This window comes from Saimiri boliviensis, chromosome 3, assembly GCF_048565385.1.
Source record: "Saimiri boliviensis isolate mSaiBol1 chromosome 3, mSaiBol1.pri, whole genome shotgun sequence".
In the NCBI taxonomy this organism is placed as follows: Eukaryota; Metazoa; Chordata; class Mammalia; order Primates; family Cebidae; genus Saimiri; species Saimiri boliviensis.
Genome location: NC_133451.1, coordinates 132,543,912 through 132,570,421, shown reverse-complemented (window position 1 = coordinate 132,570,421; position 26,510 = coordinate 132,543,912). Strand labels below are relative to the sequence as shown.

The window sequence follows — 26,510 nt, the reverse complement described above, 5'->3', positions numbered from 1 at the left end:
TTTTTTTTTTTCTTTTTTTTGAGATGGAGTTTTGCTCTTGTTACCCAGGCTGGAGTGCACTGGAGCGATCTTGGCTCACTGCAACCTCCGCCTCCTGGGTTCAAGCAATTCTCCTGCCTCAGCCTCCCAAGCAGCTGGGACCACAAGTGCATGCCACAGTGCCCAGCTAATTTTTGTATTTTTAGTAGAGATGGGGTTTCACCATGTTGACCAGGATGGTCTCGATCTCTTGACCTTGTGATCCACCCACCTCGGCCTCCCAAAGTGCTGGGATTAGAAGCATAAGCCATCGCTCCCGGCCAGATATTTCTAATGTAATTTGAGCATTTAGGTCTTCGGAGCTAAGTAGAGCCACTTGTGACACCACTTTCTGTAACTCTTTTAATTGTTGCTTCTGCTCAGAGGCCAGTTCCAATTTAGATGTCTTTCTGGTGACTTTGTGATTAGGAGCCAATAGGATTTCTAGATAAGATTGATTTTGCTAAAACCCAGATAGTCCTGCTGATCACTGAGCTTCTTGTTTCTGGACAGGACCTGTGAGAAATAATAACTGATTTCTTGTGGTTTTAGAAACCCCCAGAAACTCCACAGACCAGGGTAAATCTGAATTCATCAGCCAGACTATTTGTTTAGCCCTTAGTTTCTCCTGAGATTTCCCATCTGAGGAAGCAATTATAATATCTTTTGTTTAGAAGTTTAACTTATTTATGAAGGTTTTCTGTGCCTTCTTTACACTATTGTATTGTGCTGGTAAGTTAAAATATTCCTGTAGCAAAACTGAAAGTGTATACTCCATTTGAGGAGAATGCAAACTATTCTGGCTGGACTTCAAAACTCAGATTGGAAAATAAGGTTTTGGCCAGAAACGTGGGAGCATATGAGTTTCCCTTTCCCGTTGCAGTTCCTACATAGCCTTTGAATATCAGGTATACTGAATTAATCAAAGGGTTCAGTATATGGAATTCTAACTTTTCTACTGTTAACTTTCAGGAACTGTCTACCTAATATACTAGCTAGACAGGACCAATAAAAAGGGAATTAGTGGGAATAGAAATTCTCACTTCTCCCATTTCTTTAAACAAAAGAGTAATATCTCATTGCCCTTCTGGGTTTCTATATTGCTTAGTGTTTTCTGCTAGGGAGAGCTCAGGCAATTCCAAAGTTCCTGTTTACTGGGGACAATTGAAACTGGATCAAAGGTAGGCTTAGTTTACACCCCTTGTGAAAAGCATACCTGTTTCTCATTTACACATAATATCTATTCCAGCTATGCATGTAGTTAAAGACAAGGGGGGCACAGAAGAATCTGTCCATTTCCAATTTCCAGTTTGTAGTTTCATCCATACCTTCGTTTCCTTCACTAAGAGTCTAAGAGTCTCCATATCCTCCCATTTTCGACCTTGGGACTTTCAGAGGACCATCCTGGTCCCCAGTAGGTCTGATTGTTTTAAGCAGCGAAGTTTCATCTTATGCTCCACAGGGATCAGGTTGAATCTGGGATCTCCCCTAAAGTACCATCCTTCCTGGGTCACTCTGCTTCCCTAGCTGGCTTCTGTCACTCCTTAACTAGTTTCTCCCAGGCTTACATTATAAGTTATTTGCATTTGAATCTTTGGCTCAGGTTCTGCTTCTAGGAGAGTTTCGCTTAAGATACTTGGTTAATAATCTCCAATTCCTGTCATCTTTCTGAGCAACGTTTATGTCTTAGAGAAAAAATGGCATTACCAGGCTTGCCCCACTCCCACTGCTGTCCCTTATTAGGTGCATGGCACATACCCTGGCACTGTTCCTGCTGAGCTCACACACGGCTTCAGAGTTCTCTACAACGTGCTCCAGAAAGTTACAGGTCATCCTTAAATGTTTTAAGTTCTAAACCTCATTATAAAAACAATAACAACAAATAATAATATCACTTTTAATCAATCTCCCGCTCTTAGTGATCTAGAGAATTTCATATATAAATTGGATTAAATCTATGCTATATTCTTTGCTGCACTACTTATAAGTGAGTGTACACTGACATTTTATTTTCCAGTAAGGAGTTTTAAAGGAATTCTCCAGCTATGTGGTAATATTTTGCTGTATGGATCATACTGGAGTTATTTTGGAACGTTTATGAGTTTACTTGGAGTGTGTTTTGTGTTGAAAGTAAGTGTATTAAAAGATGTGTTTCTTTTCCCCTTCTGTTCCTAGAAAAGACAGCAGCTTCCAACTGGTTTCTCTGATAACCATTCTTTAAACAGAAATTCTCCTATCCTTTTTTGTCATCATGTATCTGTTTAATTATTCTTGTTTCTTATCATAGTCGGTATCTATTTTGTTAGCTTATAAATTAACTCCTTGTTGGTGTCTGTAGTTATAATGTAAAAAATATTAAATAAGAATTTCTTAAAAACAGGGACCACAGTCTGACTTGCTTGACACTGTATCTCCAATAGTCCCTTGCCTTGCTAATAGAAGGAATTCAATGAATACGTGATGAACAATTTAACAAGGAATCAAAGAATAGGAAGAGGCCTGTATGAGGGATGTTCTGCGAGGTAGATGGCACATGTAAGTCAGGAACTGAGGATCACATCTTCTTTCCCATTACCATGATTTAATTATGCATTTATATTCTAGAACCGTGGATCACATATGGCTTTAGGAGTTAGACGCAATTTACTTTTATATTCTCGTCTATCACCCGCTAGTTCAGAATTGCTTAAAATTTCATGACTCAGTTTGTTCCTCTATAAAACAATGTTATGCCTAAGAGGGAGGGTTGCCATGAAGATAAAATGAAGTGAATTTTTAAAACATCCAGTGGCTGGCACATAGTAGGTATTAAGCAGAGATCATTATTCCAGAATTTTCAGCATCCATTATGTTTTCCTTTCTATATTAGAAGAATAAATGGAGCAAATTATCATTACTCTCATATGTAATACAATTATACTCACCTGTGTGAACACAGAACTTAGCTGAAGAATGAAACTTTGGCTCTAATATGAGACATAAAAGATTGGAGATCATCTTGTCCATCATTCCCTTAGACAATTTCAAGATTTGCTGTTCTTATTTCTTAGATTCCTTCCTTGTACAATGATTTTTAAAAATACTGACTTTTAAAAGCTACCTTAAACTCTTAACAGTCAAATATAAATAGATAGTGAATGGAAAATACCATTTAAAAAAGGCCAGAGATGGGATGCCCATCTCTGTGATGTGAGTAGCTCCTTCAGACCCAAATTCTCTTGCTAATCTGTGGAGAAACTGAGCTGCATAAATGTTATTCCAGCTCATCCTGGGCTTCTCCTCGAGCCTTGTCTGGATCATGACTGGAAAATAGGTAGTATAACTGTTTTTTAAATAATGTTTGCATTTGCAGAAAATGCTGTTTGAGAAGGTTGGACATTTTAGTACTATTCCTATCTATCTGGCCTTTTATTAACTCCCTATCTATTTGCTTTGTCATTCACTCTTGAGGTTGCTTAAAAGCCAGATGTTTTTGTTTGTTTGTTTGCTTCTTTTGAGATGGAGTCTGGCTCTGTCGTCCAGGCTGGCTGGAGTGCAGTGGCACTATCTCAGCTCACTACAATCTTTGCCTGTTGAATTCTAGTGATTCTCCTGCCTCAGCCTCCAAGTAGCTAGGATTATAGGCGCCTGCCTCCAGCTCAGCTAATTTTTGTATTTTTAGTAGAGACGGGGTTTCACCATGTTGGCCAGGCTGGTCTTGTACTCCTGGCCTTAGGTGATCCACCCATCTGGGCTTCTCAAATTGCTGAGATTATAGGAATGAGTCACCACACCTAGACAGAAGCCAGGTATTCTAAAGGTGGCCTTTGCTTGAGTTCAGTGTTGTTTTCATTGTATTATAATAACATTTTTTTCCTCTCATTAATTTCTACCTTAAAGAAGGCTTTGGTGTTTGTATAGAAGCATTTTAGATAAGTAATATTTTTCTTTTTCTCCCTCTCCACTATTTGGAATTTAAATAAGGAAATTATTTCAGTATTTTGAAATATGCCAAATGAAGGGGACTTTTAATTATTGATATCAGTTGGATTGTAATATTGATCAAAGGTATAATAAATAGAGAATACGATTTCCACCCTCAATTGTAAGTAAAGTCACAGTACCCCTATTTTGCTAAACGAAGTTAAATCTGATTCTGTGCCCTCACATTCCCAGGATGGAGAGAAATTCAATTTGGTCATATTTTTGAGAGATCATTCCCCTTCCTAGGGTCACACGACAAACAAGAGAACTTTGTAATGCCTAGAATATGAGACGAAGAACTATATTCTGTAGTGCATCAAGTTGTTGACAAGATGCTCATTTTCTGAGCTGTATGATTATTCAGACGTGAGCAGCTCAGTCCTTCCATGAGAAACACGAGCAGAACCCTCACAACGCCATGGTTGTTAGTATTCTCCATCTCTCCAAGTATCCACATGCCACCCCGTCGTAAGTTCCAGTGGCTCTCAAGTCCATATTTCTCCATGTCTTGTGAAGAACCACATTCCCCACTACTCTTAAGGAAAAATAAAAAGTCAAAACCAAAATAAACAAAATGCCCATCTCTACTCTTCACCTCAAAGACATTTTTTCAGAAGTTGAAGCCCTTTTAGCCTTAACATTCTCTTAACTTCAGAACCACACCCTTCCATTTATGACAAATTTAATTCAAAGCTTATTATATCTGACCCTAGAAAAAGGTAATCCTTCTTCCTCTAGGACTCAAAGTCCAGCAAAACATTTCAAAAGGGTTGAGTGTGAGAAGGAAATAGTTCTCATTCTTTAAAATTCTTTTTAAGAGCAGGATCAAAACATAATATTATTTATATCTATAAATTATCTCACCACTAATGGGACCAGGTCTTCTTGTCAGTAAAAATAAGCTCTGTAATGCATTCCAGTGGAAAGCAGTGTTTACAGTGCACCTGAATTAGACTTGTGTGCATAGTCAGACAGGGCCATTTTTCTAAAATTAATAATGATTGGTAAGATTATATAAATTTATGATTAATTTTTCAAAACCTTGGGGGGTTGGTAAGACTCAATTTCAGATTTCTTTATTTCTGTAAGTAGCTTTGAGCCTTGCATGCAGTACAATGTACTCTAAGTAGAATTTTTGCTTTAATGTTACCATCTGAAAAATATCTCTTGGTTGCAACTTTAACACATTCCTCCTACGTGATATAAAGTGCAGCAAAGTTTTATTACCAGCACACCAGTCAGTACACTGCTGTTTAAGTTCTGAAAAAAAAAATAGGCAAACAGAAAACAACAGGACAACAAAACAAACTTTGTGGTCATTTTGTGATCATATAAATTTTGTTCATTCTGATTTTTTAAAAAATAGCTATCTAACCATGATATATTTTAGCATAGTTGCACACAAAACCTAATTATTGTTGCCAGAAGGAGGATGCTGAACAGTGATATTTGTGGGATAAAAGTTCTATTATGGAACTCATTAACAGATACAGAAATATTTATGATGTAATAAAACTGCTGGAAAAAAAGAAGACATTCAGTATAGTTTAGGATTTATTTGGACCTCAAACTACTTTTATGACCTTGAAATTCTTCTGGGTTGTATGTGGGGTAGCAAATGACGCTATTCTGTGTGGGTCCACAGAGTTTATATCATGTGCACGGAACACCTTTGAAATGAGACTGAGAGGCCTTGCAAGTGGATTTGATCACTTAGATATAATTTGCAGTGAATACTACATTCAACCTGCATAGCAAAGTTACAATGAAAGTCTGGACAAAGGAGAGGGTTATGTCCTAGTAATACAACCTTGAATATCAGACCTCTATTTTAAAAATAAATAGTTTATGAAAGCTATATTCACAGCAAAAGATATATAAGTAATCAAATCCATTTAAAGTTGTTTCAGTCTAAAGAAAATGTGTTTCTGTATGAGTCATAGAATTTCTTCTTTATTAGAATTAGCATTATCCCCATCCCCCATATTTATCTACTCTAAGGAACATTCTCGTTTTTCTCTTTAGCATCCAGTTCTCATTCCTCCTCATTTTGAAACAATGCTGACACATTTCACCAACGCCTAGCTGTAGTGGTAGATCCCACATATAATACTGTATTTCTTTTCCCCTGCTGTTAAGTACTGGGTTAATACTGGCCACGTGAACGAGGCAAGCCAGCTAGATAAACTTCAGGAAGTGTAGTTAGAATACTGTAGCCAGAGTGCTTTCTCTACAAGTGGTGTAAACACCAGTTTCTACAACCGTAAGAGGAATTAATCTTAACCTTAGACTAAAACTTATTTTTTAAAAATCAGAGTGATTGCAGTGAACTGGATCAGCCAAATTCTTCTATAGCTCTGGAATTCTAGTTGTATCAGTCAATACATTTATGTTACTGTTAAGACAATTGGAGCTGCAATTTCTCCTGTTTGCGTAAAACTTCACAGACTTAGTAACCAAATTATCATTTTTAGAAAAGGAAACATAAAATATTTTATTTAAAAATATATGTTAGTAAACAAGAGGAGTGGAAAACATCAGGGGTTGCCAGGGGCCAGAGGAGACTGGATACAAGGGGACAGAGAGGAATGTTTTTGGTGATGGATCTGTCCTGCCTATCAACTGGTTACAAAACTATGCATTTATCAAAGTTCACAGACTAGACACTAAAAAGGGTGATTTTACTGAATGTAAATTATAAACATTTTCTTAAAAAAGAAAAAGAGAGAGCAAGGAGCTAAACATCTACCCTAAGCAGGGTGCTTATAATAGTTTTTCTTTATTTGTTTTTTTGAGAAGGAGTTTTGTTGTTGTTGCCCAGGCTGGAGTGCATTGGTGCGATCTTGGCTCACTACCACCTCTGACTTCTGGGTTCAAGTGATTCTCCTGCTGCAGCCTCCTAAGTAGCTGGGATTACATGTTCCTGCCACCATGCCTGGCTATTTTTTTGTATTTTTAGTTGAGATGGTGTTTCAGCAGGTTGGTCAGGCTGGTCTCGAACTCCCAAGCTCAAGTTATCCACCCATTTCGGACTCCCAAGGTGTTGGGATTACAGACATGAGCCACCGCGCAGGGCCAGTTTTCTCTTACAGACAGTAAAAACAAGTACCAGGGATTTAAAGCAAAGGGCAGTAAGAGAGAGATCTTCAATATAAAGTTTCAAAATGTGTGTGTGTGTGTGTGTGTGTGTGTGTGTGTGTGTGTGTTTTAGAACAACATGCTTATACAAGAGGTAAGACTTGCTTTCATATTTGATTTGATAATTTGACTTAGAATTTTTCTTTTTTTTTTTTTTTTTTTTTTTTTTTTTTTTGAGATGGTGTTTCGCTCTTGTTAACCCAGGCTGGAGTGCAATGGCTCGATCTCGGCTCACCGCAACCTCCGCCTCCTGGGTTCAGGCAATTCTCCTGCCTCAGCCTCCTGAGTAGCTGGGATTACAGGCACGTGCCACCATGCCCAGCTAATTTTTTTGTATTTTTAGTAGAGACGGGGTTTCACCATGTTGACCAGGATGGTCTCAATCTCTCGACCTCGTGATCCACCTGCCTCGGCCTCCCAAAGTGCTGGGATTACAAGCTTGAGCCACGGCGCCCGGCCTTGACTTGGAATTTTTCGATGGGAGAGTCAGTATGATTATTTTTTAAATTTCACAAAATTTGCAGGCAGTAAGCAAGAATAGAGCCATTGAGGGCTCTAACACTAGTTCTATAAAGCGTTTTACTGTAAAAAGATGTACATATTCTTAAAAGTATATTCCTTCATAGTAGAAAATAATATTTGAAAAAATAGTCAACTTGCCTTAAAAAACAAAAATTCAACTGTAACATACTACTTATAAGCTATTTATTTAGCTAAAACTGAATCAAGCTGTTTGTAAGAACTGATTCAAATATATATATGTGTCTATGAATGTATATAACTGATATGTAGAAGCTCTTCAAATTTAAAAGTTAAAATTGTCCTCATGGCCTGGTATGGTGGCTCATGCCTGTAATCTCAACACGTTAGGAGGCCGAGGAGGGTGGATCACCTGAGGTCAGGAGTTCGAGACCTGCCTGGCCAACATGGGGACACCCCATCTCTACTAAAAATACAAAACTTAGACAGGTGAGATGGCCGGTGCCTGTAATCCCAGCTACTCGGGAGGCTGAAGCAGGAGAATAGGTTGAACCAGGGAGGTGGAGGTTGCTGTGAGCCCAGATCGTGCCACTCCAGCCTGAGTGACAGAGCAAGACTGTCTCAAAATAAATAAATAAATAAATAAATAAATAAATAAATAAATAAATAAATAAAAAATAGGAAAAGAAAATGATGGTCCTTGCAGTTTGGAGCTGCAGCAGATCAGCTGGCAACGGCTACAGGTATCTGCTGCTTTCTTGGTGCCTGAGCTGCAAAGCGGACCTGTCAAGGAGGGGCTGCTGTCTGGGTCACTTTCCCTCTGGCTGCTTGTGGCCTAGATGCAGGAGGAGCTCAGTCTTGGCCTGGAAAGAATCCCACGCACTGGAAGTCTGTGAAGAAGTGAAGACATTGAAGGCATGCAGGGTTCTGTTTACTTGGAGGCAGTGGAGCGGGTCCAGGGCAGTCCTCCTTTGCCAGGTGAGTTTTTAAAGCACTTTTTTGGTTTAGGGTTTAGCTTCGCATGGTCACTTTCATGATCATTGTCATTCTTTTCATTTTCTTCGCTCTTTTCCTCTTTAAGCATTTTCAAGTATTTACTAGCTGAAATCTTCTTTTGCAATATATCTGCAAGAAACTGAAAAGTTTCTGATTCCTCTGCAGTACTTGCTAAGGCACTGTAAGTCAGTGTTTTCTCTTGCTTCCCACCACGATGTCTCTATGAATAGGGTGCTAGGTATTGAACTGAGTTCCTCCTTGGCCATGAGCACCAGTGCCTCCTGGTTGACGCTGGGCATCTCAAGGGAGCTCTTCAAGATGACACGGATATGGGACAGGGGCAGCCAGAGGAGTCGCTGCTTTCCAAGCCTTTCTTTGCCCAGGACCACCTCTGCCATCTTTCCACCCCTCAGTGGGGCGGCAGCCTGTGGTGGTACAGGGAAGTGGCTGACTGGCCAGTCGGTGGGTGCCGGGCTTGTACAGCTTATTACTACACTGAATACTGTAGGCAATTGTAACACAATGGTATTTGTATATCTAAACATATCTAAACATAGAAAAGGCACAGTAAAAATATGATGTAAAAGATAAAAGTGATGTATAGCAGCACTTCCCATGAATGGAGTTTGCAGGAGTGGAGGGTGCTCTGGGGCAGTCAGTTTACAGTCACTGGGTGAGTGAATATTAAAGTCTAGGACATGACTGCATGTAATCATAGACTTTATAAACACTGTCGATTTAGGCTCACTAAATTTCTGAAAAACTTCTTTCTTCAATGATAAATAAATCCATCTTAATATATTCTTTCTTTTTTACTTTGTAAACTTTTAATCTTGATTTTTTTTTTTTTTTTTCCATTTTGTGAGATGGAGTCTCACTCTGTCTCCAGGCTGGAGTGCAATGGTGCGATCTCGGCTCACTGCAACCTCCGCCTCCCGGGTTCAAGCGATTATCCTGCCTCAGCCTTCCAAGAAGCTAGGACCACGGGCATGTGCCACCATACCCAGCTAATTTTTGTATTTTTAGGAGAGACGGGGTTTCACCATGTTGGCCAGGATGGTCTCAATCTCTTGACCTGGTGATCCCACTGCCTTGGTCTCCCAAAGTGCTGGGATTACAGGCGTGATCAGTGGGGCCACAGTGCCCGGCTGAAATGTTTTGACTTTGTAAAAACACTGGGCTTAAAACACAAACGCCTTGTACAGCTTTTCAAAAATATTTTCTTTTAAAAATATTCTTCTATAAGCTTTCTTCTATTTTTAAAATTGTTTTTACTTTTTAGCTTTTTAAATGTCTTCTTCTTCTTGTTTTTATTGTTAAAAGTTTAACAAAACAAAGACCCAAACACACACATTAACCTAGGCCTACAATAGAATGAGAATCATCAGTATCGCTCTCTTCAGTCTCTTCATCTTTTCCCGCTGGAAGGTCTTCAGGGACAATAACATACACGGAACTGTCATCTCCTGTGACAACAATGGCTTCTTCTGGAATATTTCTTGAAAGACTTGCCTGAGACTATCTTACAGTTAACTTAAAAAAAAAATTAGGAGTAAATGCTAAAATAATAAAAAGTACAGCATAGTAAGTACATAAATCAGTAACATAGCTGTATATTATCATTATTAAGTATGATGAACTATACATAATTGTATGTGCTATACTTTCATAAAACAAGTAGCATAGTAGGTTGTTTATATTAGCATTACCATAGACACATGAGTAATGCATCATGTTATAATATTATGGTTACAACCTTACTAGGTTATAGAAATTTTTCAGATCCATCATAATTTTATGGAATCACAATGTTATATGTGATCTATTGTTGACTGAGAAATCATTATCTGGTGCATAACTGTACATTTGCTTATTCTTTTCTTGTGTTAACAATTATTGTTAGAAATGTAATATTTCTAAATTTAGACTATTCTGTCTTTAATATTGTTTGGTTTGGCTTGGCTATTTTGGAAACCCTTAAAGATAATTGCTCTATTAAAAATTTTTAGTAAATTGTCTTTGTCATATTCCAGAAAAAAATTACTAGAGAGTAAATTTTTTTATATTTTTTGTCAGTCTATGTTGGAAACAATGGCAGATTCCTGGCCTTTCGGGCTACCTCATTTCCATCAACAAAGTTACATCATAGAAAGTGAATTCAGAAGGTCAGAGAAATGTCTAGTCTGGTCAAGTAGGAAAGGTAACCAATTCTCTAAAAACTGATCTCAACCGTACAAACTGTATTACCCCAGGTCTTCATGGTCTATGGTTTCAAAATGTGTCATTTAAAAAATAATATTTAAAAATTTACTGGCTCTTGACAACTTCTGCATAATACAGTACATTAGGCCTTCCAAAATTCATTTTCATACATCTGTGTGTCTCTGAAGTGTTCTCACTTATGTTCCCAAAGGTTTCCTCCAAGATTCTTCAGTTCTCTTCCCCTCATCAATGTCAGACACTTCCAAAACTCTTTTATGGCAGAACCTTTGCCATATCCTGATGCAAGTGCCATATGTGAGAACATCTAGTCACTTCCTAATGTTTCCCATAATATAGTCATATCATGATCCAAGCTAATTTGGGGCAGAGCAGTGGGGGAGGAGGGTGGCAAGTATCTAAAATGGCACAAATTGTGCCATTCTCTTACAGAAATTCTAGCAAATGGACTCCTCCATTATCTTCCTATCTCTCTGAAGTGTTAATCAGTGGATTGGAACCCAAGTGGACAGAGAGCACACTCTCCTCTTCTCTGGCCTTAAAACAAACCATCTACCAAGCAACCAGCCCACTAATCATTGCCAGTGAAAGCAACGTCATCTCCCTCTTATGTTTTTATGCAACTCAACTCTCAGTGTCTCTGCCTAGCAGTTCATCCCTTATTAACATTCATCTGAATCTTGATTAAGCTTAAGAAAGTATGGCCTATGTGTACTGGCATATTTGTACCTCCTCTTCAAATTCATTCTCTCCTCTTCTCCACCCTGCTTTTTGCCTCGGGTGGCTTATCTGTATAAACTACCTCAATAGGCTTTCTCCACTCTGCCTTTCAGTTGACCTACACCAACAAGGAGCCTGCAGAAAGGAGAAAGCAGAGTGAGGTCAGAATATTTCCCCCTCTGGCTTCCTTCCTGATGGGTGAGCTCAGGTGATCTGAACACTTTCACCAAAGGTCACCGTATCTTTCTAGGTGACCATCTCTAACTGACCCTCTCCTGTATTCAGGGACTGAACTGCTTCCTCAGCCTAAGGATGTCAACAGCTCTGCTGCTAGTAACCTTGGATTCTTCCACCGACTTTTATGGTTTCCCTCACTTATACATATATTGTAAGTAAAATATTCTTGGATCATCCTGTTTGAATATGCCATCTGTTTTTGTTTTCTGTGGGGACCCAGACACAGAGCAATTGGAATTGTAAGTGGTCCTACAAAACAGAACATTGCAGTAGGATTCAGAAGAATTAGGTTGCTAGAGATACACTTCTTACAAAAAGAGGGGATGAGACATGGGAACATTTTGGCAGATGAAGGCGTCATGATTACCAGCATTCATTTTCACTGATTATGGCATAGGATGAAGAGGGACTTGAGGGAAATCAGGTTTCACTTAGTTGTTATGAAAATAGTAGTGATTTTAGATATTGGAGCTATTCAGCTGCTTATTCTGGTCCTAGAGAACAAACACAGGGAGTATGAGAAATTAAAACCTGTGAGCATGCAATTAGGGATATGCACGGGAGAAGTAGAAAGAGTCCCTGAAGTTTTGAATGAGCCCCTCTTCTCCTGTAATAGAGGGAAATTTATAACTTGTGGGAAACCTGAATTTTCTAAGTAAACAGAGTTCTCAGTGCCAATTAAATGCTCTACTACACATCTCTAGGATAATGGTATTGGTGGTCAAGGAATGAAATTCTGACACATAAATTAAGGACATTTGTTTAGACTTAGATGAAGCTGAGAGGTTTAAACTTCAAATTCCCCCAAATTTCTGTGCAAGCAGAAACAAATATTTTAATTCTCTTAGGGAATAATCTCTTATCTGAGGGAGAAAAATGAAAACAGAAAAAGACCTGATTATATATGAGACAGTTGCTTCCCAAAACAAAGTCAATTCTTTCCCACTCCAACATCTCTGACTGTCCACAGGTTGATAGTAAGAGCTTGATTCCACTTTATTGAAAGAGGTACAAAGATTGTTCTGGATGTGATGGTTTCTGAAGCACATTCAATTAATACATATATTGAAGAACCCACACTAATTGTACCTGGTGAGCAAAAAATAACAAGTTTCTCAGATGCATTAGTGAAAACATGTGTGATTGCTGTGGAAGATAAATCCCTCAGAAGTGAGAGATCTGCCTCACAGGTGAAGTTTTTTAAGTGCCCAATAATCTGAGGCTAGTACCTTATACCATGCATCACAATGCTTGGAAGGTTTCTTTGGATTATGCAGGCAATATGTACCACATTTGGGCATGCTGCTCTGACACATTTATTAGGAATAATCTGTAGGGCAGATAGATGAACCCAGAGAAATAAAGTGTAGCAGCAGGGTCAGGCTGCAGGACAAGCCGAGACTTGAGTCTTGAGGTTCAGTAAACACAATAGTATTGGAAACAGCTGGGGCAGGCAGAGATGCGAATGGAGAGCCTGTGGCAAGCTCCATGAAGAAAGTCACAAGATAGATGCCCAGTGCTTGAGGTCAGACCTTGTCCCCCTCTGCTGGCAATTCTTTTTCATTTCATTTCAATTCTTTTTCAGTAGCATCTGGGGCTAGCCACGGTGGCTTATGGACGTAATCCCAGCACTTTGAGAGGCCGAGGTGGGCGGATCCCAAGATCAGGACTTTGAGACTAGCTTGGCCAACATAGTGAAACCCTGTCTCTACTAAACATACAAAAATTAGCTGGGCATGGCGGCACGTGTCTGTAATCCCAGCTACTCCAGAGGCTGAGGCAGGAAAATCACTTAAACCTGGGAGGTGGAGGTTGCAGTGAGCCTAGATTGCACCACTGCACTCCAGCCTGGGTAATAGAGTGAGACTCTGTCTCAAAAAAAAAAAAAAAAAAAAAAAAAAAGGTAGCATCTAACTTGCCACTGGGCCCGAGTATATACTTGAACTTCTGTTCAGAGGATACCATATAACTGCAACCTGATCTTCCCATCCCGAAGAAATGGGCATGTGTGATCCATTTTACCATTAAATTTGACATGATCATCAATACACCATTGTAAAATAGAAATAGAATATACAGATCTTGGCCTTAGCATGTCTAGAGGACACAAACTGCTCAGACTTCCATTGTACCTTTTCCTACAGCCTTGCTACCTCTCCTTTAACACACATTGTGGCCTCTTGTGTTGTCCCCTATTCTCTGTTAGTTTGGGACGTTGGGGGATGGACAGGCTTGGTTTAGGAATGGTTATGCATGTTGTATGAGCACCAGCTGGAAGTGGATGGCTGCTACACAAAACCTCACCCTGCAGTGCTCATGAAAGACACTGATAAATTATATTACATGGCATACCATGTTTTTCAACTTTATATGAAGTGAGAAATTGCCTAAATCCAGAAACATATGGACAATGACTAATGGGTTGGTTAGCTTCCAAGGGCTGGAAAGAAGAGAAATTGAACATTTGCGGTAGGGAGATGTGAGACAAGAATATGGATGTGCATAGAGGGTGAAGACACTTATGTCCTTCACTGATGGCCATCAGAGGGACAATCATCTCAGAAGAGACTCTTAATCATGAACAAGATGGCCCATCCTGTGGAAGTCGGGTAAGCTCTTTGCCCAGCCACACTGTTGTTTTCTTTGCAAGTCCACACGCAAAATGGCTTTGGTGACAGCAGGGATGGAAGTTATGTGTGAGGTCAACAGTGAATTCTTCTCATTGTTAAGACTAAACCAGCGAGGGCCATTGCTGGTTTGTCAATTTGTCAGTAGTAGCAGCTGAAAATTTTCTGATGGAAAATAGTTAATGACATGGTCATGTTGGAAAGGCTCATCAGAGAGGGAAAGTGCTTTGTTATCACAGAGTAGACACGTATTCTGGTTCCTATACTCAGTACTTCATCTGGTACTGCTACTACTAATTAACTTGCAGAATTTATTACCGTGGAATTTCTTGCAATGTTGCTTCCTACCAAGAAACACATTTTAGGGCAAAGGGACTATAGTAATGGATTCATGCCCCTGAAATTCAATCATTGAGCTACGTACTCCCTCACTCTAAAGCAACAAAGTAGATGAAGGTTGAGGATATTAAGTCAAATAATCCAGTCACAGAAGGGCAAACACTGAATGATTCACTTACATGAGGTGTCTAAAAGAGTCAAACTTGTAGAAGCAGGGAGTAGAGTGATGGCTCTCAGAGGCTGGATAGTAGGGAGAATGAGGAGTTGTTGCTGAATAGGAAAAAAATTTCAGTTAGGCATGATGAATTAGAGATCATCTGTACAGCACCGCACCTATAGTTAACAATAATAAGCTGTGTACTTAAAATACTAAGAGGGTATCTCATATTAAGTGTTCTTATCACAGTAAAATTTAAAAAATAAAAAACAATATCCCAGACACTTTCACTAAATACTCCTTCCATATCTTCATTTATTTTGTCCATACATCTTGGCTAGACAGAATTCTTTAGTTGGTGTGTATAGTGATAACTTGTAAACAGAGAATGGTTGAAAAGTATGTAAAACGTTCTGTAATGGGCCAGTAATACAAAGAGACCAAAATATTTACTCCATTATGTGTGAGGAAGTCCATCGTAAAATAGTTAAGAAAAATCCTTAAAATTGAACATTTTTAGGATTTCGCATTCTGATTGCTTCACAAATATTCTTAAGTTCTCGTTTCACTTTAAAGAAACCAAAAAGAGAAATGATTCAGTAGGTCTACGCTCAAGATAATGGCCTTGGTCTCACTTGAAGAAAGTGGAAAATGAGTATGCATTTATCAATATTAAATCAAAGCTCGATTTTAAAGGTAGGCGTGTGTCTTCTCTTTTCACTATTTTTTGCTTGGATTTTTTTTTCTTTAAGTAACTTTTTCAAGAAATGATAACTGTCATGAGAAACACTATAGTGTGATGAGTCTCAAAATTAACTTCCACATGAGGCCTCTTCCCTGAATTGTAGAATCAGTGTTAACTGCTAACGTAGAAGGTGAGTGGATATAGCCCACTGACCCTGTAAACCCAACGTGTCTAAAGGTGAACTCATAACTTTGCTTGCATATCTGCTTTCCAGTGTTTTCTCCATCCCTTGGTAAAAACAATCTTCTCCTGGGTACTCAGCCTAGTACCCGGAAGTTGGCTTTGTTTTTCTATCTCCTTTACCTTCATTACATAAAACTCCACTAACAACTTCTACTAAGTTTTCATCTTAAATATTTCATAAAACCAATTTTTTCTTCCTATTTGTACTATGACTCCCTTAATCTTTACTCTCATTATCCACACCAGGAATACAGCCTTCTGCTGGGCTCCCTACATTCAATATGTTTGCCTTTCAACATTTTCAAACACCCTCAAAAATGTTCCATTGAAAATGCAGATCTTAAGATCTAACCCTCAAAATGGTGCTCTTTTCCTATAGGCTAAATACATAGTTTTTGTTATTGTCTTGCGTGTTTCTGTGGCTATTTTCTTGACACCTCCCATTCTAGAAACATTGAGTTCCTTGTAATTTCTGGACCTCACACATACTTTTGCTAAAGTCCTTGTGTTTTCACAAAGTGTTCTCCTCTGTTAATTTCAACCCTGCACCTATCTAACCCTTACTTGACTCAGTTTAGGTGTCAGCCTTTGGTGACCCTTTTCTGTCCTGAGCTCCAAGATAGAATAAGAATTATAGATTTTTTTTATTACTGTCATCATATTGACTTAATGATTTGTCTACTTTTCCCATTTCTTATTTCTCTCATCACATGATCTTCATTATTTACTTACATAATTCTGGGAACTTCATAAGAAAGGCATCTGTTGTGTTTACCATTTTATCCACCATATCAAGCACAGTATTTGAAATATAGTGGTCTCTTAATATATTTTTTGAATGAATGAACTGAAACATTATATGTTCTAATAAATATTTCTGGTATAGAATGGCTATCTATAGGGTTAAAATGAATTAAAAATAATATAATCAAAGCCCTTAAAAATAAAAAATGAAAGCTATAATTATTTTTCCATTTTAAACTTTTTTACTATAATTATTTTTAAAATCTTACAAAAGCCTAGCTTTAGCTATGCATTGTAGGGTCACAGATTTATCTTAATGAGTCAATGATTTAAAATTTTGTTACACAAAATACATAATCAGTATTATGTTAATCTAAGTAACTATTTTCATATTATTATCTTAATGTTATTCTAAATAACTATTTTTAAATTATCTTAATATCTTAATAATTAAGATATTATATATCTTAAGGAACTAAAACTCCCCAGAATGAATATCCCTTTTTAATTTATAGCCCTGAGTAATTACAATCCTCATGTTTTCTTCATTTGTTTCTTTTGCTCCGTATCAGCCAATAGGATCTCATGTTTGAAACATGTTTCTTCTGCAAGAAATGCTATCCTTTGCCATCTTCTGCAGAAAGTAGAAGGATACTCATTTTTTACTAATGCTGCATTGCACCTAAGTCTGTTAGATGTCCTACATTTTTACAGTCCCAGAGAATCAATAGAAAGGGAGGGAGTGAACTCCACTTTGGTCAAACTTCCTCAATAGGAACTGCAGCACTGACATTTATAACTTAATTTTGATGACAAAGTCAGCTAAAAGTTTGCTCTGCCAGTAATTTCAAAACTGTTAACTAACCAACTAATTAGACTAACAAATAATATGGTGGATCACTTTTTATTTCTTTTACTTTTTACTGTGACTTATAATTCTTTCAGTAGAAGCAATAAAGTTTTACATAATTGCCAAAATTGAACAGCAGAGGGCAGAAAATAGCAAACTCTGTTTCTTGTGGCACACTATTCTAGTCAACTGTAGATCTAGTAGTTTTGAAATTTTCAAAATTGATTAGTGATCAATTTGAGATACATATTATTGAAATAGGAAGTTGTTACATGTTTAAAAATAGAGCTGTGTACATTCAAAATATAAATTCCAGTATTTTTCCATGTATTTGTAAAAACAACCATTTATATTGACTGTAGTCAATTTAAACTTACTACACTTACATTGACAGGATTCTGTGCTTGAAACATATATGCCATTAAAACATTATAATAAATTTGAAGAAGTATCATGAGTGATAAAATGTAATGTAATTATGCTGATATAGGAAGTAAGTTTCCAAATATGTGAAAGGTATATATATAACTACCTTGTGAGTATAAACACATAGAATAGCAGTTGAATTACAAATAATGATTGCTAAAATTTTTATTTCCATCTTATATATAAATTATAATTGGCCACTAGACAGTAATATTTTCTTGAGCTCTTACATGTTAGTTACCATACTTTATGATTCAGCAAATTCTTTTTCCAGCATTAGATTTTTACAGAAAGTAACTCAGACAATCTTGAGTTCATATCTGCCCTTGACTTTAAAACAGGTTAAGATGAAAATAGTTTGCAAACATTCTTATCTTTTAAAATTCAATTTTCCTCAACACACATTTTAAACATTTTTTTTTCATATTCAAGCTTCCCTTCTCTCTGTCCTTGCTCTCTTCAATTGTAAGTTACTTTCTATAAAATTAAAGTTTTCCTGTGGAAACAAGTGAATCGAGAAAAAAAAAAAGAAAATAACTACAGAGGCATTTTCAGTTTTGCTCTGTTCTGTTATGAATGCTTTTACATTAAAAATTTTTAAATAGGGAATAATTTCCAATCATTTTTATGCCTTACATCACAAATGATTAAATACGTATGGTTTATTTAATTATTCTTTATTTCACAATTTTGAATATATAAGTTATGTCTCTTGATTTTATTTATCAATTTATTGTAATTTTATTTTTATATACTAATTTTATTAATGCATTTTGATTTCGAAGATCTGCTTTATATATAGTGTGGAGTACTTATACTAAAAAAATTATAAGTGATAAAATTAAGAGATATTTTAGCCTATAGTTTATAAGCTTAGTAATAGATTACAGCTATTCTCACTTCCTTGTTTAGGACTATATCAAAAAGAGAGAAAGGTCATAACTTGAAATGATGGTAGTATAGGATTCAAGAGCCATAGAAGCCGCTTTTGCTCATCATTTTTAAAATGGGAAAATTGAGGCCAATGTGATTAAGAAGCAAGCGTAAGATAACACAGTCAGCAATGAAGATGCAGGTACAAGAAGGCAGCCTGACATACTCTCACGGCATCTGGAATACTAGGAATTCTCCTTTTAGTATTGTAAGCTCCAGTCTCTCTCTTTCCGGAAACAGTTTCTTGCTCTCAATTTTCCTTTAATTGTTGAAACCACTAAAGCCATGCAACTTGGTGGGGCTCTTCTGAGTTCAAACAGGGAATTGTCAGAGCAGATTCCCAGGAATGGGCTTGGAAAGCACCCTGAGGAGCAAAATTTTCACATGGACAAGTCCAATCATCCGTCTCCCCATCAACTCTCTCCTCCCAAACTTTTAATATCCAACCTCATCTTTCTTTCTCAGTGGCCCACGTGTTCAACACAGCCAGATACTTTCCTTAGGTAGTGATTTTTCCAAACCCAGGGCCAAAACGTGATGGGGAAACAAATTTCTAAGTAAGTCTCTGGGAAAGAATCTGCATCTCTGTGGCCTTTCTAGACTAGCTTCTAATCATCTTCTAATCACTTCCCTCCGATAGCTTTTCCTTAAACCAGTCTCTTGCATTCAATCTGTATAAAGCAAGGACTTCTAGGAAATCAAGTCTACATGACCCCACAACGGGAGGGATTGCAGTGAAAGCTGCGAGAAAGACCCGTGCGCCCTGTGGCTATGCGAGTCAGCATCACAGCCCAGTGGAATATGCTCTAAAGATGGGATTTTCATGCAAAATGTTTCAAAGATTCCATCTTGATCTTATAAGCGGCTTTAGCATTTAAAGATAGAACTTGGGGTTTTCCCCGGATCCTGGCTACATCCCGTGAAGCCCAAGTCCACAATTTTGGAACATTTCCTCCATGGGTGCTTTGCTTGCTTGTTTGCTTTCAGCTGGGTCAGGTGAGGTGGATGACAGGGCTTCTGTATTGTTAAATGCGTTTTCACAGGAGATGGAAGATAAAAGTCAAATTTACTTTTAACATAAGACAGCAGGGCCTGGTGAGAGGACGCTTCGCCGCCAACAATTAGCAATTCGGCTTCTGCACAGCAGCCGGAAATCAGCTTTGCTGCATTTGTTCCAGGTTGGAGCATCTCCGCAGCAGCTGGTAACAGTGGCTCGAAGGTAGCTCTCGGCTGGGAGCGAGGCGCTGTCCTCGGTGCTGAAAGGCAGAAGCGCGCGGTGGGCGCGACAGCCCGGGAGACCCGAGGTCTCGCGGAGGGACAGCGGCTACCGGCCCCGCAGCGCCGCGCACGCGATGCGTTCACGGCGGTGCGGGGTGCCGGGCGCCGTGCGGGGGAGGGGGAGCGCGCGCCCGCCGCCTGCCGCGAGTCGCGCACGCGCGCCGGGGACTGCCTGCCCCTCTCTGTGACTTGCCTGTGTGTGTGCGTGTGTGTATGTGTGTGTGTGCGCGCGCGCGTGAGTGAGAGAGGAGAGAGGGAGAAGAGAGCGCGAGAGAGGGTGAGTGTGTGTGAGTGCATGGGAGGGTGCTGAATATTCCGAGACACTGGGACCACAGCGGCAGCTCCGCTGAAAACTGCATTCAGCCAGTCCTCCGGACTTCTGGAGCGGGGACAGGGCGCAGGGCATCAGCAGCCAACCAGCAGGACCTGGGAAATAGGGATTCTTCTGCCTCCACTTCAGGTTTTAGCAGCTTGGTGCTAAATTGCTGTCTCAAAATGCAGAGGATCTAATTTGCAGAGGAAAACAGCCAAAGAAGGAAGAGGAGGAAAAGGAAAAAAAAAGGGGTGTATTGTGGATGCTCTACTTTTCTTGGAAATGCAAAAGATTATGCATATTTCTGTCCTCCTTTCTCCTGTTTTATGGGGACTGATTTTTGGTGTCTCTTCTAACAGCATACAGATAGGTAGGTACCCTTTGTGCTATGCTTTTGAATTGTGCATAATTTGGTGGTAATCTTTGTTCATAGTGTACAAATTAATTCATGTCATGTAGACTTATGTCATACCTTGACTGCATTCCAGATTTAAACTACCTAGAATATACATGTTTTTCTTAGGATGAAGCAAAAGGAAACGACTGCGCCTTTTATACAATAGAGGAAAAGGTCCTCTCATTTCTGATCCCCAGATTTTATTAATTCTGCCTTAGCGACATTTTCCAGTTCGCTCAGATTCTCTTGGGGTCTGAATGCAAAGCTTGTGATTACAAGGAAAGGCGAAGGTTTCTGGCCGCCTTCCTCCCCCTCAGACTCTCATCTGGGTCTTGACCCCTTGGCTACCTTTTGGATATTCGACCCCCGCTGTCCGAGTCCATAGATGTGTTTATTCGGCCTATTGGCATGAATAAGAGACTCTTGGACTGTTAAGCGCTAGCGCGCGCCCCTCCTTTCCCTCCCGGACACTGACACTGTTCTCTTTGCTTGCTGTTTGTTCTTTGCAGGGGGGCTATTTCCTAGGGGCGCCGATCAAGAATACAGTGCATTTCGGGTAGGGATGGTTCAGTTTTCCACTTCGGAGTTCAGATTGACACCCCACATCGACAATTTGGAGGTGGCAAACAGCTTCGCAGTCACCAATGCTTGTAAGTAATGAATATTCATGCCTTTTGGGTGCTGCACGCGGAAAGCTAGCAAGTGTGAGTGTGTGTGTGCGTTTCTGGGGTGGTGTGTGTGCGTTTCTGTGTGTCGGTGTGTGGGTGTGAGTGACTGCACACGCGCGTGCGTGTGACGGCGTAGAGAGAAGGTGGCTGTAATCTCGGGGACCCCCGCTGGCTGGAGGGGGCTGAGGAGGGAGCGAAAGGAATTGAAGAGTGTACGCATTAGGGAGCTGGGGTGAGGGTTGAAGCGGGGGAGGGCTGCTTCCTTGGGTTCGAGGGGTTTTCGCTCATCTTGAGTGCTTCAGGAGAAGCCCTCCCACCTCGCTCCCCCTCGCGCGCCTGTTGGCTCCCTGACCACAGAGAACACGTTGTTCCCCAGGGCGCGCAGTCGGGCTGTTGGACAGATCCCACGGGGGACTGCCGGAGCCCGGTGGCCGCCTACCCCGGCAGCTGCAGCTCGCGCCCGCGGCCACGGGTTTCGATCCGCAGCGCCGGCTGGGCTCACCCTACCGCCATCGCGAGCCCCACGGTCTCCTCCTCGGGACAAGTTGTTGAAATGGTTCTGGAGTTGGGATGGGGCTGTTACATAACGCCCACCCGAGGGGCGAGGAGCTGGACTGACGCAGGCCCAGGCCGGCCGGCTGGCGCGGGGGTGGGGCGGCGAGAAGGGGCAGGGGGCGCGCTGGCCGCGTCTCAGCTCAGTTGCGCCTCCGCCGAAGTCGGAGGGGGCGAGGCCGCCGGGGGCGCCGGGGTCGGCCGGCCGGCAGGACGCGCTTTGTTCTCAGGTGGCGGGGCTCCAGCGGGGGCAGCCGGGGAGAAGAACTGGAAAGCCCCGGGATCCGGCCGAGTTTGAAAATCCGAAGAAGTCGCTGATCAGCCATTTTAGTATTCTCAGTGCTCCATGTCAGCCCTCTCACTCCGCTCGGTGCTCCGGGACTCGCTCGGAAGCTCCGTGGCGGCGTCGGATAAAGCACTAGAAGCCGAACCGTTAGGGATCTGAAAGGGCTGGTGGGGAGCCCGGCGGGCCCGGGACGCGCGCAGGCGTGGGCAGCGGTGGCGGCCACGGAGCCTTCCTGCCCTCTTCCCGGCAGCTGCCATCATTTCCTGCCGGCTGCTCCGGGGTGATTCTCTCCTGCCCTGTGTTCGCAGTCTTTATTTCATAGATAACAATTTGGGGGAGATTTCAGGATGGCTGACTTCTCACTTTGGCTACACTGCGAAGGGGCTTGGGGAAAATTACCACAGGAAAAGCCCAACTGCAGCTTTCCCACGTCACAAAAACAACTGGTTGCCATCCCACCTCCCTGTTTGAAGCTTTAGTCGTATATTCTGTGATTTCGCTTGGTTATCTTATCAGGTCCATCATCAACTCCTGCAACTACTGTCAGCTGGACGAAGGAAGAAACAATTTTCTTTGACTGATAGATGTGTGGTAATACTAGAGGATTTAATTTCAAATTTTCTTCAAATGTTGATGCCAAGTGAGAAAAAAAGGAAGAGCGGATGTGGGGGTACAGAACTAGACAGAGAGGAGAGAGAGAGAGAGAGAGAGAGAGAGAGAGAGAGAGAGAGAGAGAAAGTGGATTTGCCGCTTTGAAAAACGTCCGTAACAGAATGTCTCAGAAAATTTTAGTACATGACATACAAAGAAATCGACTTAATTAAAATCGGAAGGCTTTTATATTTGACCTATTTACCTAGCAGATTTAGACTCTTCATTTCATATCAGTAAGTTCCCATTTTTCCTGAATTACAAGTTTGTCATGCAACTGTTCTATCTGACTGTATGCAATTGCATACTTACGTGAAAATGCTTTGAAAAGTAATGAATCCTAAGAAAAGACTGTGGTTATGGGAAGTACGTAGATTTTAAATGTGAAGTGAAAGTATTGACAGCTACACTTTGTGAAAACTGATTGCTACACTTCGTGAAAACTGGTTCACTCTTTGGTGAAAATAATGAGAAAAACTTTCTGAGAAAATAACATGGCCATTGACAAAATGAATATTCCTTGATTTCAACAAATGCTGAAGTACTAGAGTGGAGCCTTGTAAAGATAAAGGACTGTGGTTAGTTTCGGTTGTTAGGTTTAGATACTCATTCTCAATATTTTTAAATGATTTTTTTAATAGAAAATTTTCTGAAATAAAATATATAACCAGAATATGTATATATATTAAACATATATGTAAATTCATAAATTTGCAGTGAATACATTCATGTAATCAACATGTGGATTTCTTTAAAAAAATTACCACACCATTTAATATGTCCCTAGTTCTGAGAAGCTGGAATAATCAAGTCTTCATTTGTACAGTTCTTTTCCCCTCCTCAGGAAGTGAAGCTGAAATAAATATGTGCACATTTCCAGAGCCTAAAATTACTTCTGCATGAATTATTATAGGACAGTAAAACAAATTATTTTTAGGAGCAGAACACATTTTAAAGATGACAACATGAGAATTCACAATCATGGCATTTGCAACTCCCATGTTATAAGTAATCCTACCGATAGCTAAAAAGAACTAGGAGGGTATGGTGATAGAAGAGAGGCTCATTGGATAGAAATTTCTAGCACTGACATCGACTCATTGACCGGGAAAATCACTTAACATATTTGTGATTCCATTTCTTTATTCTCTTAGACATTTCAAAATGTAGAGATTGCAAAATGAAATAGAGAATTTGTATCCTTCATTTGTTTTTCTTTATGGTTTTTGTGCTATGGACAATAGAAAATGTAAAATTAGTTTAACTCTTTTGAGACATAATCAGAGAGAGAGGGAAATACTTATGTAAACTGCAATCACAAAGTCAAGAAATGGATGAAAATCTCCAGTGTCAAATTTGTCAAGATGGGTCTTGATCATTTAAATCCTGCTTGAGGTTTTCCTCCAGTGCTTATCCTTCATTTTCTTGCCTTTTTATTCAGGAAAATCTATGCTTATTTCCATATTAAGTGAAAGCAACAGCATTAAATACATTGACGGCTAAGATCAAAACATCTTTTTCCCATTTCCACCAGAAATCTCAGGAGTTTTTCTGTTTAACGACATTATTAGATGATATGCGTTATCATGCAATGCTCTTAAAACAGCTTGCTCTTCCAATCATAAAAATCCAACAGGGCTAAATTAGTATATTTAAAAAGTAGAGTTTTATACCTTAGCAATATAATTTCAAAAAGGAAAAGTTATTGGTTTACTAATTTAATTTTATTCCTGAAATGGAGGAAATAATTGGGAAATATTGAAGTTGCCGTTGATATAAGAATCCAGGCAGATCCACTGAATGGGTTAAGGTTATACGGAGAAAATGAAGTCATTCTATTCTGAACTGGGTAAAATGACTGTGTGCATCTTACTGAGCTCCCACATCCTTCCCTTTCACAATCACAGTGGGATAATGGAAGCACCTGTTTTGTTCCGTTTGTTTCCATGGGTACCTGAGGCAGTAGAACAGATTTTCAATGTCTTTCCTTTTTTCTCCATCCTTCCCTTTTCCTTTTCCTCTCTCCCCTCCATCATTTTTTCCATTCCTCCTTCCCTTTCTTCTTAGCTAAAAAGAGTACTAAGAATTTTTTTTTTCCTTAAGGTTGTTCAAACGTATGCCTTCATTATGAAAAATACAAAGCAGAAAACTAGAAAAAAAAAAAAATCTGAGACTAGTGTCTGACGTGTTCAGCAGTTGAAACCAGTGATGGGTCCCAGGAATACAATCATTCATTCAATAAATATTTAGTGAATGCCTTCAAGGCGTCAGAGAATAAATGACTGCTTTTTTCAGGTTAACATTTTTTTTTTTCTAGCCTATTCCCTCTATGATCTTTTAAATAGTTTTCAAAACCTGTAGGCCTTCATGCCTTTAGTATGCATTGGTAGCTGTGGTCTTGTCCAGGAAGTTTAGTATGAGGATATGAGGGAATTCCAGTAGTTCTTAAACACGAGCAGTTTAATACAGTTAACTAAAAAATTCTGCCTTCTTGTGAAAATAGTAACTTTGCTATATATATATATATATATATATATATATATATATATATTCCGCATATTATATGTAGTTAACTAACAAAACAATAGCAAATTTTAGGAAAATGCTAAGTATTTTTACATTGTAAAGGATTTTAGTAAACTTTAATGCTATGCTAGCTACTAAAGCTTGCTTAAAATAAAACTGTGTAAAAGGGCTGGAAACATGAGTACTTGATTCTATAGGGTTTGAAAATTAAAAGTATAAAATATTGAATTTACTCTTCAAAATCTTCCCTTTCTATTTCTTTTGATGACTGAATTTAACAAATAGTTATTAGTCTAAAGATAATTTAATAGTTTTACATTTCAATTCCATGTAATAAAATAAATCATAAAAAATGTTACATTGAAGGAAACAGCAAATAAAAACCTACTTTCTCTCTAAGCCAGCAGATGGAGATGTTGGAGAAAATATTGTTGTTTCATAAAACTGTTGCGCACACCAAATACCTTTTAAAACATTGTAAACAAATTTATATAGATAAAATGAAAAAAATGACATCTAATTTGAAGAAAACTATTCAAAATGCTGCCTTGAAAATAACGTTCATTGCCTTTTAAAAATAGATTACCCTATGTTTTATTTCTTAGAAGCTAAAGACTGTTAGAATAGATTGTAAATGCTCTTGGAGGAGAGAGAATTCTAAAATTGTATTTTTTTCAATTTTTAAATCTTGATTCCCCAGCTATCATTTTTGAGCTGTATTTATTATCATTGAATTTTAGTCACAAATTACTGAGATTGTGTATCTGTGTTCATAAAATTAATTGATGTTTGCTAAGTCTTTATTACACTTGGATGAATGGACTTCTGTGTGTGTGTATTTATAGTTATAATTATAGAGTGTAAGTAGTTATAGACTGACTACACCATCTTGTTTTGTCACGTTTGTTGAGGTATTTACGAACACCTGGAGTTACTGACTTTAATATATGCAAAACTTTCATAAAACTAGACTCAAGTTGTACTGTCTTAAGCAATATAAGAATTCATGGCATGAAGAAAACCATGAACACATGTGCCAGGATACAATACCGTGAAACCAGGT

General features: G+C 39.1%; 1 protein-coding gene and 1 pseudogene across 6 annotated transcripts in view; one reads left to right on the top strand and one right to left on the bottom strand.

The window, feature by feature from the left end:
- Positions 1–7,832: 7,832 nt before the first annotated feature.
- Positions 7,833–8,993, bottom strand: LOC101028934 (chromatin accessibility complex protein 1 pseudogene; annotated as a pseudogene).
- Positions 8,994–20,220: 11,227 nt separating this feature from the next.
- GRIA2 (glutamate ionotropic receptor AMPA type subunit 2) overlaps positions 20,221–26,510 on the top strand; it is a 144,841-nt gene continuing 138,551 nt past the window's right edge. For 2 of the 6 annotated variants that reach the window (XM_074396790.1, XM_074396788.1), the window contains exons 1-2: positions 20,221–20,737; positions 21,274–21,414. In XM_074396790.1, coding sequence (XP_074252891.1) covers positions 20,650–20,737; positions 21,274–21,414 — 229 coding nt within the window. In that variant the 5' untranslated portion in view covers positions 20,221–20,649. The remainder of the gene's footprint in view (positions 20,738–21,273; positions 21,415–26,510) is intronic. The other 4 variants (XM_074396789.1, XM_074396787.1, XM_003927940.4 and 1 more) reach the window with 2 other exon arrangements.